Source organism: Elephantulus edwardii, unplaced genomic scaffold, assembly GCF_000299155.1.
Source record: "Elephantulus edwardii isolate Elephantulus edwardi_28Jun2011 unplaced genomic scaffold, EleEdw1.0 scaffold00026, whole genome shotgun sequence".
Lineage (NCBI taxonomy): Eukaryota > Metazoa > Chordata > Mammalia > Macroscelidea > Macroscelididae > Elephantulus > Elephantulus edwardii.
Genome location: NW_006399776.1, coordinates 3,958,301 through 3,977,726, shown reverse-complemented (window position 1 = coordinate 3,977,726; position 19,426 = coordinate 3,958,301). Strand labels below are relative to the sequence as shown.

The window sequence follows — 19,426 nt, the reverse complement described above, 5'->3', positions numbered from 1 at the left end:
ACTTGCTTTTAAATTCAAAATTCTTCTGATTGTTCTCCATTGAGGGGTCTTAGAGGTGAAAATGTAATCAGATTACCACCAAAGGAAATATATCTGGCAGGTTCTTGATGTCTTCTCCCCGTTTGAGTAAATGAGTTACTGCAATTTAAGCGTGGTGAATCGAGAAGATGGTATTCGGTAGGGAGACTTTATCAAATAATGCTGATTGACATAAAGAAATTTTAGTTTCTTCTTCCTGTGAGATGTTACTTTGTGATGATGTAAGTTTTTCAGGGCTACACATCAAAACATCTTGTACTATAAAGGAAAAATTCTGTTCCATTCCATCTACAGCCTTTGAAGTGTCTTCCATTTTTTTAGTATTAATATTATCTGCCCCTTCATCAACAAGTAGAGGTAAATTCATCTTTTCATTGGATAAACAATCCATGTCAAAGTTTATCTTATTTGCATCATGGTTTACTTCAATTAAATCCGGTAATCTGGGCCACTGGGTGTCTTCTATTATGCTGTTTTGAGGAATATCTGAAAGTAAAGTTTTCTCAACATGTTCACTTGTAGTATTCAGAGGATCAAGATTCTCTGCTGGTATTATTTGCCTTCGATGGTCCATCTTAGCTGTGCTCTGAGATACAGCTTTGACAACTGATTTAGGTGTTTTCAGTTTTTGAGAAAGTCGTCCAGAAGTGAGAGAAAGTTCTGAAAATGATTTAACTGGACTTTCAATTCTGAAAAACCCAGCATCAAACACAATTTTATCAACTTCATGGGGTAGTACGGAGGCTGCTGCCTCAGCACACCCCTCCTGCTTAGTCCTCTCTCTCATCGCCTTTTTTACGGCAGCGAGGCGATTTCTAGCTGCCATCCTTGCATCATCCTCCTGTTTGGGTTTACTTGCCGTAGTTGCAACTTTTTTCCGAACAACTTTTTTGCTTATATTATTATTATTTTGTTGCCACCCAGATTCTTCAAGTTTGTTCAGACTGTTGAGTTTTTGTTTTACATCATCTATCTGAAAACTAATATAGTCCCAATATCCATCGAGATCTGTACAAGTGGTCTCCTTTACACCTTGTTTTTATTCACAGTCGTTTATCAGTCTTTCAAAGTGTTTGAACTTGTTCTTTATAAGAAGCCTTGTTAGACCAACTGTTACCCGAATAAGACCTTTTGCATGATCTGGAATGTCCAATTCAAGTTTCTGATCCCATTCAAGGCAACATGATGTTAATTTTTCAGTTTCTGACTGAAGAATATTTCTAAAATACGGCACATCATGCTGTGGCTGGGATAGCAGATCTTCACTTATCTTATGTGGTGGGACTTCTTTTATCAAGTGACCATCTGAATTTTCAGTAGTAGCTTCAATCTTATTTAAGATATGTTCTTTATTCTCAACTGCTGGAGTATCCATAGGACATTGTACTTCATTTGAATCGTGATGTTCTGTCTCAGTAGAGTGAGATTCACAATTTTGTGCCAAAATTTCTTTTGTTGTTTCTTCAGTCACATCAACTTCTGCTTTTAAAGGAATCCAGGTGTGATCAGATGTCAAAGCATTGGCTCTTCTGGGAATCATAGATGTTGCTTTATAGGTTTTCAGACCATCCAGTGGCTTGGCAGGTTTTGCTTCTGTCTTTTTGCCAGGTTTTCCTTTATTTGGTGACTTTTTTTCTGGTTCATTACCTTTATGGGTACCTGAGACTGGTTTTCTTACTGTAGTAGATGAAACTGTTCTGGCAATCTGATTTGCTGCTTGAGTAACTGATCGAGTTATCCATACTGCCGTAGGTACTTTTTTCTCTTTGTCCAACTTATTTTTTTCAGAAGTTGATCTTGGAGCAGGTTGGAATGTTTGAATGTTATGAATCTTATTCTGCTCCATTTGTTCTTTGGTCTTTGATCTTGTAATCCATACAAAAGAAGAAATAACCGTTCTGGGTTCCTCTTTCATAGCATTTGGTTTTGAAACTGACAAAAGAAAATTAGGTTTATCAGGTCTATAAAGACCTATTTTAAACACTCCTTGTTCAGCTTTCTCTCTCTGTTCCTTCAATTTTTGAAGCTGTTTTTCTTCTTTATATTTTTGTAGCATTTGTTTTCGTTGATCACCTGGAGCTGTTTTAGTTGACATTGGCTTGACATTGGCCTTTCCTGGAACAGCTTCTTTAATTGTCTCATCCAAGGAAGCAAGATTTCTATTTTGTAAGACTGGAATGTTGCTGTCTTTCAAGCCAAAATGCCTGTTTCGCTCATATTCCTTATGTCTGTTTTCTTTCTGAGACAGTGATTTCCTACAAGCAATTTTGGTTCTAAGCATGTCAGTACTTAAATCCTTTCTGTGCCGACGGGCAAAATGTGACACAGACATCCTGAAGTATCTTTTAGCGACCAACTTCTGCTTTTAAAAAAGTTTTAAATCTTCTTTTATATTTTATTAAAGTAAAATGTACAAGAAAGTGAAATTCTACCAACTTTTTAGTGAGGTTAATTCAATTCTCTGTAAGATTCAGTACCTACTAAGAAAGTCCTTTCTTATGAACGTACAGTTTCCACATCTTCAAATTTGTTAAATGTGACATGTAAGAAGGCAGAAAATGTCATCTAAATAAAAAAAGTATTAAGCAAGCTTAAGTCAATCCCAAATTACTCAAACCAAACCAATTCTGAATCCCAACTCACAGATAACCTGTAGGACACTGTCCCATAAGGTTTCCAAGACTGTACTTCTTTATGTCAGCAAACTGCCAAATTTTTCTCCTGCAGAGGGTTTAGTGGGACAGCTGACTGAGCTACCAAGACTCCTTAACGAAGGCCTTTAGGTTCTAGAAAACTATAGAAATCGATCAGAGTCCTTTACTGTTCTAGTAAGACTGTTGAAACTCAAGATTATGGCCTTTGGTCATCCTGTGTTCTCCTCCATACTGAGGATCTGACAGATTACTCTCAGGCAGGCTATCTGAGTTCAGCTATGAACTTCTGCAATAAGCCCAGCTCTACAGTGACTTAGGGAGAAAGGCAGTAAGTTCCACTGGTGTTGATTCAGGAAGTCATGACATACTTTTATAGCTCTCTTTCATTATTTCAATATATATTCATTACTTCAAAATATATTCAGGTTAGATGACAATTTTCTAGTTTATTTTTAAAATAATGATATTGAATCCTAAAAATTACAGTAATTTTATTATAAGAGTATGCTTTGGGCAGAATATTAAATGATCCAGGAAGTATTAAAAGAAGAAGATGGAAGGAATATACTGAGTCATTATATAGAAAGGAATTGGCAGATACAGAGGAATTTAAAGAAAAAGCATATGAGCAAGAGCCTATGGTGATGAAGGAAGAAGTTCAAGCTGCTTTGAAGGAAGTAGCAAAAAGTAAGGCCCCAGGAATAGATGGTATACCAATTGAAGTATTTCAGATAACAGATGTTGCCCTGGATGTGCTCACCAAGTTGTGCCAAGAAATCTGGAGAACAACCACTTGGCCAACTGACTGGAAGAGATCTATATTTGTTCCCATTCCAAAGAAAGGTGACCCAACTGAGTGTGGAAACTACAGAACAGTGTCATTGATTTCACATGCAAGCAAGATTCTGCTGAAGATCATCCAAAAACGATTAGAACAGCACATCAGCAGAGAACTGCCGGAAGTCCAGGCTGGGTTTAGAAGGGGTCGTGGTACTAGGGATATCGTTGCTGATGTTAGATGGATCTTGGCTGAAAGCAGGGAATACCAGAAGAATGTCTACCTGTGTTTCATTGATTATGCAAAGGCATTTGACTGTGTGGATCATAACAAACTGTGGCTGACTCTGAGAAGAATGGGAATCCCAGAACATTTAATTGTGCTGAAACCTATACTTGGACCAAGAGGCAGTAGTCAGAACAGAACAGGGTAACACTGCATGGTTCAAAATAGGGAAGGGTGTACGCCAGGGATGCATCCTGTCTCCATACTTTTTCAACATGTATGCAGAGCAGATTATTCGAGAGGTTGGGCTCTATGAGGAGAATTGTGGCATCAGGATTGGTGGAAGATCTATTAACAATCTCCGTTATGCAGATGACACAACCCTGCTTGCTGAAACTGAGGAGGACCTCATGCACTTGCTGCGAAGGGTCAAGGACTGCAGCCTTCAGTATGGACTGAGGCTCAACGTCAAGAAGACAAAGATTCTTGCCACTGGACCAATTGGCAGCGTCAGGATGGATGACGAAGAGATTGAGAGTGTTCACAGCTTCACTTTGCTTGGCTCCACAGTCAACACTCTTGGTACCAGCAGTCAGGAAATCAAAAAGCGTATCGCGATGGGAAAGTCTGCTGTTAGGGACCTCTCTAAGGTACTCAGGAGCAACAGTGTCTCTCTGGAGACTAAGGTGCGCCTGATACAGGCCATGGTCTTTGCAATCGCTTGTTATGCATCAGAGAGTTGGACAATGACTAGGGAGGACAGAAGGAGAGTGGATGCTTTTGAGCTGTGGTGCTGGAGAAGGGTACTGAATGTACCATGGACTGCCAGGAAAACAAACAGATTCATCCTGGAGAGGATTAAACCAAGCTACTCCTTGGAGGCAAGGATTCTGGGGCTTATTCTGACATACTTTGGACATGTTGCCAGGAGGGACAGGTCCTTGAAGAGGGACATCATGCTTGGGAGGGTGGAGGGACAGCGCAGGAGGGGAAGACCCTCTATGAGATGAATTGATTCGGTGACTGGGGTAATCAGGATGGGTGTGTCAGAGGCGGTGCGGTTGGCGCAGGATAGAGCAGGGTTTAGAGCTGTTGTGCATAGGGTCGCTATGAGTTGGAAACGACTCGATGGCACATAAGAACAACAACAACAACAATAGTAAAAAGAAAAAAGTGTGGTATAATTTGGTTAAATGCCAAACAACAAAGTTAGTAACTATCCCTATATTAAAAAGATTAATAAATGTCATATAAAGTTCCAAGCTCACCAAATAAAATGAACAGATATTTACAGAAACAACACTCCATTCATGTTAGATTCAGGGTATAAATGGAGGCACATAAGTGTGTAAAAAAATAGGGTGACAATCTTGCATACAGAAAAGATATATGAACTCTGAGGAGGATTTGTTTTCTGAAAAAGGTTCTGGGAAGTTTTAAGGAATATATAAATTATTGCCATCTAATACTTCCATGGCAAAGGTAAAGATTTCAAATCTATCCCTAAGATCATTTTTACTAATCACATTTCTTAACTGCTTTTTAGACACCAGTATTAACAAAATTTACAAACGAGAAAAAGCATGGCCAAAAGATAGGGATGAGACCTCAGGATTCTGAAAATCGTTACCAGTGCAGTCCACTGAAGTGTATTATGTGTTCTCAAATTAAGTATGTGAAATTGAGTATGCAAAAACATCTGATGGGCTAAAAGGGGGGGGGAATCAAAAGATCAACAATGGAATACAGAGATGAGATAACTAATTCTAAGTGTCAGATGAAATAGCTTCCTTAATCTTAAGACTATAAAGTCACAAAAGCAATTCCCATTCTTTGGACATTCTACAAATGGGACTAAACTAATGATCTGCCAGTAAGCTTTATGCATATTTTATAGTTCTCTTTTCTCTAGCTCATAAACATTTCATTAAAGTGTGAATTTTATTGTTTTTTTCCTGACTCTTTCTTTCTTCTGTTCCCTAACTGAATCATGTATGCTGGGTGTCATAATGTGTTGTGATGCTGCTTTGCTAACTAAAAGGTCAGTGATCTGAATCTACCAGCTGCTACAAGGGAGAAAATGGGCACTCTCTTTTCACACAGATCAACAACCTCAACAGCCTTATGAAGGGAGGGTCAGTACAAGCCACAGTCAATTGCACAGTAGTGAGAATTCTAACGTGGTATCATCCACTATACTCCTTTACTAAAGACATTTGACAATAGTGATGTTATTTCCTAAACATTTTATTCTCAGTGTCTGCCACAGTATCTGCCTCACAATAGGTACTCAATGAAGTAATCAACCATTGGATGCCTGAGTCCATCTGCAAAGATATCTCCCAAGTGTCAGTTGGCTTTATATTTGGAACTCTTTACAAATGGAGTCTCTTGAATTTCCAAAGTACAATTTCTGGTCTTTTCTCATTATTCATAAACTGATGTTATTAAAGGAAATTTCAGATATAACCTCACTGAAGTTTTTTTCTATGATTCTAATGATGTTTTCCAGATTAAATAAGAATTCATGATCAATGTACATGTAATCAACTTTCTCACGAAACTCAATTCAAGAAGTGAGTCAGCAAAACATCTATGAGGTATCATCTCACCCCAGTCAGAATAGCAAAATTTAACAGAACAGCAAGCAACAAATGCTGGCGAGGTTGTGGAGAAACTGGAACCCTTATTCACTGTTGGTGGAAGTGTAAAATGGGGCAACCACTGTGGAAGGCGGTGTGGAGCTTTCTCAAAAAGTTGCAAATAGAGATACCATTTGACCCAGCAAGTCTACTACTGAGACCATAACTGACACCTAAGCAGACATATGCACACCCATGTTTACTGGAGCTCTATTCACAATAGCAGGGAGCTGGAAACAATCTAAGTGCCCATCAACAAACGAATGGATAGAGAAGCTGTGGTATATTCACACAATGGAATACTTATGCTGCATTGAAAAACAAGGAACTCATGCAATATTATTCAAAATGGGTGACCCTGGAGGACATTATGCTGAGTGAAGAATCTCAGTCACAAAAAGATAAATACTGCATGGTGCCACTGTTGTAAAACAGGACTGACACTGGGGTTCGGGGGAGACTGAGAAAGATGGGTTCAATAATGTATACTGTATTGAAACAGATGAGGGAGAAAACTGTTTAAAAGGGATATGTGATTAGGTATTTTTGTCATGACAGGAGTCCAGAGCGAAGGCTGCACAGTGGAGTGGACCTGGGGGAAAAATTGTAAAACAATCAAAGAATTTTTCTTTTACTTTTCCAAGAGGGTAGTGTACTGGTGGGTGAGGGGGCAGGGAGGGTTGGGAGGGAAGAACAAAGTCTCTGTAAATTTTCCTTAAAATTAATAATAAATTAAAAAAAAAAGAAGTGAGTCAGGTGGCAAAGTTTCTACTCATGCTAAAGCACGTATCTGTTAACACATATGTGAGTCATTCCTATTGCAGTAGAGATTCTGAGTAACTCTACCCAGTAGTAACTTCTACACAGAGTCAGAAATATGCAGTGGAATTCACCTCACTAGGAAATCCACTTGGAGCTACTACTTCAAATCAGTTCTACCTTTACTGGAAGACAATAAAAGAAATGTGGTCTTTACTGAAATTTTTACAGTGCAAGATACATTCCATTTGCCTGGACAACTGCCGGCACTGCTTCTCGGACTGCTGCATCAGCTGGCTCTCTTTCGTACTGCTGCCAAAGAGCAGGTTACTCCTTTGCTTCAATCTTGACAGTTTCTTGTGTCAGTACCTCACACATCATAACATTACAGGCTCTTTAAAACTTACCTCTTTTACAGTCTCATATTTAATTTCTTTCCATTGTACTAACATTTTTAGACTAATTATTTAAATATTTTGAACTCTGGTACTGAAGCTCTGTTCCTTTGCACATGATGTTTTTCTAGACAGCCTACATTCCCATCCAAGAAAGTCTGCTTATAATCTGAAACCTGCTTTAATCTTCCCTGAGAAATTTTGAACTTTTCCTTATTCTCCAACTCTAAATTAATGTATCTTCACCAAGGTTAAAAAATACATACACATATATGATATATATTGTATACCACAGAGTCAAAATCGACCCATAGCTGACCCTGGTGAGTTTTCAGAGACAGTTAATCCCACAGGAGAAGATGGACTATCCTCCCGCGGAGCAGCTGGTGGCCTCAAAAAGCATGCCTTTGGGACTGCAGTGCAGCTTCTTGCCAATAGGCCACCAGAGTCCCCTATGTGTGTTTGTGTGTGTTGCTGTTGTTGTTATGTGCTGTCAAGTCACCTGTGACTCTTAGTAACCCCATGTACAACAGCCCTAAACCCTGCCCTATCCTGTGCCAATCTTATTATCTCTGACACACCTACCTCCATTACCCTAGTCACTGAATCAATTTATCTCAGCTGTCCCTCCACCCTCCCAAGCATGACGTCTCTCTCCAAGGACTGATCCTACCTTGCAACATGTCTAAAGTATGTCAGACGAAGCTTCAGAATCCTTGCCTCCAAGGAGCAGCCTGGTCTCACCCTTTCTAGGATGAATTCGTTTGTTCTAGTAATCCATGATATTAAATATTTTTCTCCAGCACCACAGCTCAAAGGCATCAATTCTCCTTCTATCATCCCTAGTCACTGTCCAGCTTTCCGATGCATACCAAGTAACTGCAAAGATCACGGCCTGGATCAGGCACATCTTAGTCTCCAGACTGACACTGCTGCTCTTTAGTACTTTGGAGAGGTCTCTGACAGCAGACTTTTCGAATACAATTCATCTTTTATTTTTGAAAATCACTACCTAACTAGGAAAGGACTGGAGAACATTATGCTAAGTACCACAAGGACAAATACTGTATAAGACCATTATGGTAGGAATGGATAACTAGTAAAAGATGTATGAGGATCAAAGGGGGCGAAGCAGAGAGGTGAGGATGGGCTGGGAGGTAATCACAGGGTCGCACAATTTGATGAGTAGAGGGAGGGGTGGGTAAAGGAAGTGAGAAAGATCTGGTGTGCAAAACAATATATACAAACTTTGTAAGCAAACCAGTATAAAATAAACATTTTATTTAAAAGCAAAAAAAGGTTACTGTTGAGAGGTAGGCTTGATAAGTTGGTGTCAACTTTTTATCCCTAAAATATAGTAAAAAAAGCCTAGAACTTAGCAGATATTCATTAAGTCTGAAGGCATGAAAAGAATAAAACAAAGGCAATGTAATCAACTGATGATATGAATTTTACAGCACTAGCACTGGTACTCCAGTAAAGAAAATCGGAAGAATCCTCTCAATCAATATAAGTTAACAAACTTCCTGTCCTTGCTCCCTCCACATGCATTATTTATACTTTCCTTTTCCTCTTCTCAACTTCTAATGAAAAAGCCAATGAGAAAAGTTCTTCAGGGTGCTGATAGTCTCCTAGTATGAGGGACACTGCAATGAATCTAGTCCACCAGTTACTGGACTTTTTACAGGTCATCTCACAATGCTGAAGCCCAGTGTCCTCAGTGTACAAGGGGATAACAAAATTCCTTCTGCTTATTCCATGAAGTTGTTAAGATCAAATATAAAAATATTCTGTAAAGTAGATAAATAAAGGTGATTGTGGTACCTAGCTACTATTACAGACTCTTCCTCCTTGACACTGTACCATGGCTCTACCAACAATGGTCACTCTATCACATAAACATGTTCTTTCTTAAAATTACAATTCTGGACTAGCAGACTTATTTTGAAATCAGTTCAAGCAGTTTTACTTACTTCTCCCCCACACCCCGCCCCTAAAATGTTCATCTATACCAGCTCATTTCTGTCTTTCTACTTCCTAGTCAACTGTGTGGTCTAGCTATAAATATTAAAAAAATTGGTTATAATGACACCGTTTGTATTGAGTTGCTATACTAAACAGAAACTTCACTTTTAAACTTCTATTGAATAATCTTAGTTGATCAACTGTTAGTATTTTCTCAATAGCACCCTTGAGTGGGTAACAGACAATAAAGACTCAAACAAATTTCTTACCGCCGTAAGGGGTCCCTCTGCTTGTGCCTCCATTGCACTTGTGGGTGTGGCGGCAATGAACTGACTAGCAGTGCCGGCCTGGAGTTCCAGTTTGTCCGTGTATTGTTCAGAAGCAGCAGTGGCAGGGCACTCGCCAGACAGCACTAAGAGCACACCTGAGGATTCCTTCTTTAGATGATCATTTTCTACCCAGGGACCTAATCTCAGCTTTTCATCTTGAGGTGATTCCTCCAGGACCTGAAGCACTTCAGGTTCCTCTTCAGAAGGGCTTCCAGTTGTTTTATGTCCTAATGCCTCAGTTGTCCTAAAATCCCTAAGGTCCTGCTCCTTATCGACAATCACCCATTCTTTGGAATCAACTTCTTGCTTACAGGAGCTCAGGTTGACTGCTATAAATCCATTACTACCACCACCATCTGCTTGTTCAGGGGTGTTGGCAGAAGCAGGCTTAGAAGCATCTGGCAGGTATTCTTCATCGTAATGCCAGACATGGTCAGTACGGGACACAGCAGGAACACAAGGCTTCTGAAGCAGAGCTGGGAGAGTAGATTCCTTTCCTGCACCAGAATCTTTCTGCATCTTCTCCAAGCTTAAAGAAACAAAAATATGTCACTCAGTTGTTCTAGGAAAATATCTGCTGCATACTGTATAAAGTTCCATAGAGAACTAATATTTACACAGAGAGAAGAGACAAAATGCAAATATAGTATAAAAAACATTTAAAAGGTTGGAAATGCTCTTTACCCTCTACTATAATCCTGTTTTGGAAGACAGAACCCACGGAAGGAAGATGTGTCTACTGGGCAGGCACTAAGCCCAATCCAAAGAGTTGACCTGGGTGATTCACTTCCTTTTTGCTTTTCCAGTTCAATCACAATACCCTTTCTCTGCTCTCTCTGGGGAGCTAAGGAACAACCTACCCAAGCAGCATTTGCCTCAGCAGAAACCCTACCAAGGAAATGAAAAGGCTAATATATACATACATATGTCCATACACATGCACAAACACACAGATACAAAGACAACACACACACACAGGTGTGCTGCAATCCCAAAGGTATGCGATTCAAGGCTACCAGCTGCTCTGGGTCAGTTCCAACTTGATGGTACAAAACAACAATATATACAAATACATATACATGTATATATGCAAAAGCACACACTTAACTACTATGTCACTGGGCTCCAAGTTTGTGATTAGGTGCTTCAATTCCTTCAAAAGTTCCTTATCATTCTAAGTTCTAGCTTGAGTTCACCCTCTCCACCCCTCAATTACAAGTGCTCCCAATTCTCTTTCTCGCCTTTGTCTTCAGCATGGGGTTTGGTTTTGTTTTTTAAATTATGACTTCAGTTAAAAAGAAGAGAGTGATATTCCATTCAGTTATTCATACATATTTTGCTTTATAAGACTGATTACAGTCCCACATTGTATCATTATTCCCACTATCTCTCTTCAGTTCTTGTTTCCATTTATTCTTCTGTCCTCTCCCTTCCTATCTTATGTTTAGACAAATGCTACTGTTGTAGTAGGTGTGGTTGAGTGTTCTAAGTGCTGAATAACTGTTCTAGAGTTATTGTAAGGCCTAGAGTTATTATTCTCTTACAAATCTATTGCTTGCCTTCACACTGTGCTAAAAATGGGAGTTCAGCCCCAGGCTCAAAAGACAGCTAAAGGCCCTAGAGTCTTGGGAGTCCCATCAATCTCTGTGAGACCACTAAGCCTGGCCATTGTTGTGATTTTGAGTTTTAGTGTACATTTATCTCTGACTCTATCCAAAGCCTTCTATTGTGAACCTTTTCAGGGCAGTTATTATACTACAAGGCAATTTCTACATTTCAAGAAATTAAATCACCTTTCAAATAACTCATTCACTAATCTACCTCACTGACTCACTCACTCTTGTTGTCCAGTCTATTCTGACCTATAGCCAAAGATCCCCTGGGTTTTCATGGCTGAAATATACTAGAAATAAGAGAGTATATTTGTAACTTCTAAAAAACAAAAATTATTTTATACCAAGTCTCAAGAAACTTGTCAGTGTCTGGCTTTGGCTCCAGTGTCAGACGTTTTTCCAGCTCAAAACTGTGGATGGAACGTAACTTTCGCACCAATGGAACATCTCTGTCTGGCTGAGTGATCTCTGAGCGGACCCGAATGGGTGAACCGAGGCTTGGAGCATTCAGCATACCATTTGCTTGACCATGGCTGTTTTCATCTTCAGTAGTAGCCTAGTAGAAACAAAAAATAAAATCATGAAAGACAATGCTAGTATATACACCTGAGAGGCATCACTGAAGATTTTCAACACAAAACAAACAAAAAAAATAGGGGGATATATTTTAAAAAGATTGGGGTACTGGATTAGTTTACTTGATTACACACCTGCCTGCTTATTCTGCTGCTATTATTGTTGTTTGTTAGATGCCCTCAGGTCAGTTCCAACTCATGGTAACCCCATTTGAGCAGAACAGAACTGCTCTACAGCTTTTTCAAGGCCATTAACTTTCAGAAGGAGACTGCCAAGTTTCTCTGCCATGGAGAACCATTTATGTCACTGAGAACTAACCTTTTATTAAATAAACTTTTACTCATTGTTTTCAAGTCAGAACTGACTGATTCTCCATTGGGTTTCCAAGGCTGAAAATCACATGGGAGGAGAGGGCCTATCTTTAGCCTGCAGGGTACCTGGTGAATCTGAACTGCCAGAGGTGTGTGCAGTCTTTGGTTTAACAGCACAACTCCCTACGGACTACACTACTAGAAGTTTGTTCTCTGAATTTGTTTTCAGTTTCATTTTAGTTCCAGGATTTGGTACAGGTGTTTGGTACAGGAATGATGATAGTGACTTCCTGTATTATGTCTGACTAGATGCTTACAAAGGAGTGCTGGTGACATGGTGTATTACATATTGTACTGCTGAGCTAAAGGTCAGCGGTTTGAATCCATCAGCTACTCCACAGGAGCAAGTCTCTTCCTATAACAATTACAGCCCCAGAAGCTTGACAGAGAGAGAGTTCTAGTGGCCAAATGACAAGAAGCTGCACTGCTATCCTGAAGGCACGTGGTTCAAATCCACTAGATGCTCCACTGGAGAAGGAGGGGCAATCTCCTGTGCCAGTCGGATCCAATTCAACTGTACACAAAAGAGACGGGGGGCGGGGGGGGGGGGAGCAAAAAACCTGACAGAGGATTGTCATGAGCCAGAATTAACTAGATGGCAGTTTGGTTTTTCAGGTTTAAATGCTTGCAAGGACCCATAATGTCTTTCTCCAAGAACTGGATATAGACAACCTAAAAAGGAGGTATAAGTAAATCTCAAATTGAAGGTATACTCTGGTTACTAGCAGAAGCAGACATTATTAATTTCTGTAGGAAGGTTTTCTCTACTCCCTATTTAGTCTTACAGGACTTGCAGCAACCAACAATTGTTATGTGGCATCAAATAGACTATGAATCATGTAACCCTATGGATAACAGATCTGAACTCTACCCTAGCCTGTTCCATCCTCACCATCCTTCAAACAGTTGAGCCCATTGCTACAGTCATTATGTCAATTGATCTCTTAGAAGATCTTGGCAATTAATGAATAAAAAACCCCCCCAAAGATAGTAAAATAAATGAGAATACATGGCTGAAATAACAATAATTGTTTTAAAATATGGGACCACTAGAATAAAAAGAAGGAATGTGGCATTAGGATGGAGGAAGACTCATCAACAGTCTACGTTATGTAAATGATACAACCCTGCTCACAGAAACTGAGAAGCACCTTAAGTGTTTGCTGCAGAAGGTCAAGGACTGCAGTCTTTAATATAGATTGAAGCTCAACATCAAGAAGAAATTCTCACCAACGAGCCAACTGGCAGTACCATGAAAGATGAAGAAGTTGTTAACAATTTGACATTGTTCAACTCTACAATCTACAGTCTCGGCATCAGCAGTCAGGAAATCAAAGGACTAACTACTCTGGCAAAGGCTGCTGTCAAGGACCTCTTCAAAGTGCTGAAGAACAATGATGTCAGTCTGGATACTAAGGTACACTGGATTTAGGCTATGGTCTTTGCTATGTATATGAGAGCTGGACAATGAATAAAGGCAGAAGAATTGATGTCTTGGAGTTGTGGTGCTGGAGAAGAGTATTGAACATACCATGGACTGCCAAGATAACAAAACAGGTTTATCCCAGACAGAGTGAAACCAGGCTGCTCTTTGGAGGTAAGGACTTTGAAGCTTTGTCTCAAATACTTTGGGCATGTGGCCAGGAGGGACCAGTCATTGGAGAAGGACAGCATGCTTAGAAGGGTCGAGGCACAGCGCAAGAGAGGAAGACCTTGGTTGAGATGGACTGACACAGTAACTGGGATAATGGTGGTAGGTGGGTCGGAGGCAGTAAGACTGGCTCAGGATAGAGTTCAGAGCTATTGTACTGGAGGTCATTGAGTAGCAGGTGACCTGATGTCACATAACAACATGCTAAATATAATCTTTCACACAAGTCACAATAAAAAAATGTTAAAACAAAAAACCCATGAAATCACTGTTTTAAAAAGCTAGAGATGGGTTTACATATAGAGAGGATCAATCTAGTATAGTTATGGGGGAGAAGGTGTAGAAACTTGAGACAAAAAACACCTATTAGGATGGATGACTGGAAAACAGTGTGGAATGAATCAATTATTAGAGATATTGTGTGTATTCTAATTAATGTTATGGAACAAAATATGGATGTATGAATTACTTTTTTTTAAAAAAAAACTATTAAAAAATCTCTGTAGATGTTCACTGAAATGAAAAATAAATAAATTAATAATAATAATAAAAAGAAAATGGTACCAAAAAAACCCAACAAAAAACCCCAAAAACTACCCAATATGTTTTGTAGGCTTTCACTTAAATCACAAACACACAAGAAAACAGATGAATGTATATACACAAAAATGTTAATTTCCCAAAGATTGCACATATCAAACTGGTTCAGACACTCCATAGCATCTAGTTTAAACTACTGCTACTTAATTGATTCCAATTCATAGCTCTGCTCCATCAGTTTCTGAAACTGTGAATCTTTATGGGAGGAGACTGTCAATCTTTCTCCATGGAGTGGATGGTGGAGTCAAACCTTTCAGTCAGCAGCCCAATCAATATGATACACACTATACCACCAGGGGTCCTTAGCATGTAGCTTAGTGAAAAGCAAAAGGTGCTCAAAAATTTGTAGAGTTGTGAAATCCAGAAACCATGGTTTTTCTTCAATATTTAGCTTATAATGCCTTATGTAGTTATGATATGCATTAACATTTTAAATTTTAAAAAAATGCACATCACAAAAAACCCCCCCAAAAACACAACATCCCAAATGACAGTATCCTGGGATATAAATTTTTATATAAATTATTACGATATAAATCATGATGGGTGAAAGATAAGAAAACAAAAACCATTAAGTTCCTCAAGTGAGGTGTCTTCTTTCTTGCTAATACACACATACATGCAGGCACCCATATATGTCAACAAAAAGTGCATGTCATAAGTGATAATTCCTGCAGGAACAGTTTTTGCTCCTTGTGCCATAAATACATCCAGCGCTGACACTACAAAACCTGACACGGACTCTGACTATTTTTCACTACTCATTCCTTATTATTCTACTCCAGCTAGTGTATATTCAACAGTCAGACCACATTTTTTACAGACGAATTTTACAAATAACTTCAAGACTCAAAGTTTATCCCAGTACGTTAACTTTAAAAATTACATAGTTTAACAATTGCCCAAAAGACACAACAAGCACCTCAGAACTGATCTGAAAAAATTCACTTAAAGATTTAAGTATTTTCCATTTTCATAAAGCATGACTAGCCAACTTCTATCAATCAAGTTAACAGGTTATAGGCCCAACTATCAAGTTTTCACATCATTTATTCAACAACTACTTTCATTTCACAACTATGTGTCAACTTACTTCTCGGCCAAATATTTATAAAAACAATTAGGAAACACCAAAACCAAACTGATTTTTAATTAGTTATCTACCCTTCTTACTTCTCTTCACCTTCTATGAAAAACAATACAAATAGTAGAACCAAAGACAAGCTGAGGATAATCCACTCCAAGATAAACTAAGAATTAACCATTTAAGAAGTGTGTATATTCTAACATTGGGAAATAGGCCTGCTTAAAATTCTAATGAAGTAAAAATTAACATATTTAACTGACAAACATCCACTTAGTTCATGAGAAGACTGAGCTGTCCCTTTTCCAACCTTTATTTTCCTCCTTCCATTTGAGATAGCTTTCAGAATGGGTATGCAGAGACCCAGTAAGAGCTCTAAAACAAGGGCTCAGAGCAACATTTCATTATTTGGAAAAACTGGTCACCTACATTCAATAGATGTTTCTTCTTTTAGTCTCAGTGTCTGATTACTTAAAAACAAATCAATCCTTCATCTTTCCCAGAAAATACAAGATGATGTTTTTTTGGTGACTTTACATGAAGTACTGTGAGCAAAAATAGTTGAAATACTACAATTACAAATACATAAATTACTAGTAATACAATGTTCTCTCTACTTCTCATTAAAAATTGAGAAATACACTACAGCAATGGAAACTAGTGGTGGCTACGCTGCCCACCTGCAGGCACATGGTTTGAACCCACCAGCTGCTCCTTAGGAAAAAGATGAGCAATCTTCTCCTGTGTGATCATATGGTGGGGGAAAGTTGGGCTATCTCCTCTCATGTGAATTACTGCCTCTAAAAAAACACTGAAGGGTCAGCTATGAGTCAGTTTCAATTTGACAGTAACTAATAATACATAGAGGTAGAGAGAAATAATCATCAAGTAGAAAGATGCTACTTCTCATACAAGAAATAAGTACCTTACGAATCCCAAGTTTTATTTTGTTCCGATTGGCATCCATCTCTTCCCAGACATCCTTTTCCTGGGGCCGAGTATGTCCTAGAGATCCAGGCAATTTATCTGGTGATACACCAATACCATTCTCTCCATCACTAAGCTGTTCATCTGGAAATACCTCATCTGTATTTTCTCGAAGCAAGTCTCCTGGAATGGGAGTGGCATTGGCAATTCTGGAAGTGAAAAAAGTAAAGTTAAAGATACCAGAATAAAAGAAATACTGTGAGACTAATTTAGCTACACTTTGTTTCTAGATTTAAATGATGAGGTTCACACTCAATTAAAGGAGTAAAGCAGAAAAGGAGAGACAAAACCGTTAGGATCTGAGACTACATCAATACTCCCCCCCCCAAAAAAAAACCCAGAATTTTTTAAGTGGATCTAAAATATAAATTCAAATACAGTAACTCGCTGTTTTGATCATTAATTTAAAGGTTAGATATAGCATTTGTTCTATTTTCCAATAGTCTTTCCAAATGATAAAAAACTTCTAGTCTTTATCCATTATTCTCAGAGAAGAACAAAATTATAAATAGGAAGTGTTTATGTAAAATGTTTATAACTCTATTAAGGAAACAACCATCAGATCCTGCTGCTATATTGTTTTATACTGTGAACTGTGTACCTGCTTTTCCATTTACAGACTTTTTACTAAGCACATAATATGTGTAAGGTTTTATTTTAGTTTTATTCATCATGATTAATTTGTTGAAAGAAAATGTTCCTCAGCTGATGTGTATCAAAATAGCATGGGGGCAGGAGCATTTAACCCCTATTAACTTCACAAAGTAGAAGAATTCCCCATTAAAAGCAACAGCAGCAGTCCAAAGTAAGTTTCTATGAAGTCAGACATACGTTCCAGCCCTCACTCCTACACTCCAAACCTTTCTACGATTTCTGAAACTAATTGCTCCTTCTATCACACTCACTACTTCTCTGCTGGGTTTGAAAATTCTTTGCAGTGGTGTCACAGAATTCTCCGGAGTTTATCAGGGAAGTAACAAGCTACAGGCTCAGGAGCACTCAAGATAGAGTTCTTTGGTCATCTCTTTTCATCTATGCCAAAAGGCTCTGGCCCTCAGCCTTTCAATTTGTTTAGGTAAGTAATATTATCCAAAGCTTTTAGCTTTTTTCTTTTTTTGTATCAAAATAGAACTATATTCCAAAAGGTTTTTAATGGCTGATTTTTTTTTTTTTGAGAAGCAGATCACCAGGCCTTTATTCCAACTTACTTCTTTAAGAATTCTCATTAGCTAACAATTGAGTGTTCTAAGTTTGCACTGTCCAGAAACCCCAGAGGGCTGACCAGGCATTCCAAACTATGTTGTCTACAGCTTTACTACTTTTTTAAGTGTCAGTGGCATCTCATTCTGCCACAACTCTGAGACTGAAAGCATATGTCTCTAGCTCTTTGAATTTGGAAGGCCTCATCTTCATTAAAAACCTCTTCCCTCCACAGCACTGATTTCTTATTCTGTGGATAAGAATCCACAGCTCTGTTTCACACTAATCCTCTTAAGTTCTGTTGATTCTAGTGCCAACAAGAATACAACCCTGATGTGCACCTTTCCTGATTCTGAAAAAACGCCACATTCTTAGAAGCAAAATGTCCCCTTTCCTTCTAAAGGAGACATATTTGACATATACAGGTTATACAAACACTAAACTTCCATTTCCATGTACTATTGTTACTTCTTAAGAAAAGTAATTCTAAACAAAAGTATACACAACAACGTTAATATGAAGAAATAGATAGCATTTCCCCTATGTCTTGAAATTTAGTCATATGAAGGAGTAAGGATGAAATATAAGACATTTCTATTAATGCAGTGCATCCAGAGAAGATAATGCAAAATGATCTGTGTTAGTCATACCCGATTGCAGCAGGGGTCAAGCGGGTATGTAACTGGGGAGTTGTAGAAGTAGTGGTGGTTGTTAGGGAGCCATCAGTTCCAGTCTTCTCCCAGTCAAAAGGGTCACTCTCAATTACACTAAAGGTCTTGATGCTATTGTCAAACACAGAAGTAAGCAGCTAAAACACAAAGAAAAAACAATTAGTGTGTCAACAGTCATCTTATTATAGAAATGCACTCTAGATTCATAAAATGGTTTCTATTATGAAAGTCTTTAATTGATGGTACAAATCAGGGAAGTTTTAACAAGGACATTATGTGGACGATAATATTGTCAGTTATAAGTGAGATAACTGTGTGAGAAAATATCTGTTTTGGGAAGATGCACAGTGAAATGTCATGGTAACTACAATCTCTCTCAGAAAAAAGGGTGTGCGTGTTTGTGTGTGTGCGTTTTCAGATGAGATATCTTTCAAAAATTATTTTTACTGGTTTGCATACTTTGGGCACGTGGAAAAGGAGGGCTTAGTCCTTAGAGAAGGAAATCATGCTTGGAAGGATGGAGGAACAGCTCAAGAGAGGAAGACCCAGATGAGACTGACTGACACAGTAGCTAGGGTAAAGACTCAACAGCACATAACAGAACAACATAGAAAATTAGTACACATTGTGTTTCACACTTTGCTCAGATCAAGTATCCTGATCATTTTTCTAGTAGCGGTTAAAAAATGGGAAAGTTTTATATGATTCACCTTAATATATATAAAGAGATGGAACGGTACCATCCATGTTAATTTTTGGTCTGTCTAGGTTGTTGTTACTGTTGTATACCATCGAGTCAGACATGACCCATAACTGACCCTCCAGCAGGTTTTAGAGGCAGTAAACTACACAGGAGGAGAGTGCCCATCCTTCTCCTGTAGAGCACT

At 38.6% G+C, this 19,426-nt stretch overlaps 1 protein-coding gene and 1 pseudogene across 3 annotated transcripts in view; both read right to left on the bottom strand.

The window, feature by feature from the left end:
- Positions 1–19,426, bottom strand: part of TTBK2 (tau tubulin kinase 2) — a 168,056-nt gene that overhangs the window by 15,346 nt on the left and 133,284 nt on the right. For all 3 annotated transcript variants that reach the window (XM_006882970.1, XM_006882969.1, XM_006882971.1), the window contains 4 exons: positions 18,519–18,676; positions 16,607–16,817; positions 11,744–11,955; positions 9,727–10,315 (listed from right to left, as the gene is read on the bottom strand). In XM_006882970.1, coding sequence (XP_006883032.1) covers positions 9,727–10,315; positions 11,744–11,955; positions 16,607–16,817; positions 18,519–18,676 — 1,170 coding nt within the window. The remainder of the gene's footprint in view (positions 1–9,726; positions 10,316–11,743; positions 11,956–16,606; positions 16,818–18,518; positions 18,677–19,426) is intronic.
- On the bottom strand, positions 15–2,371 carry LOC102846600 (annotated as a pseudogene).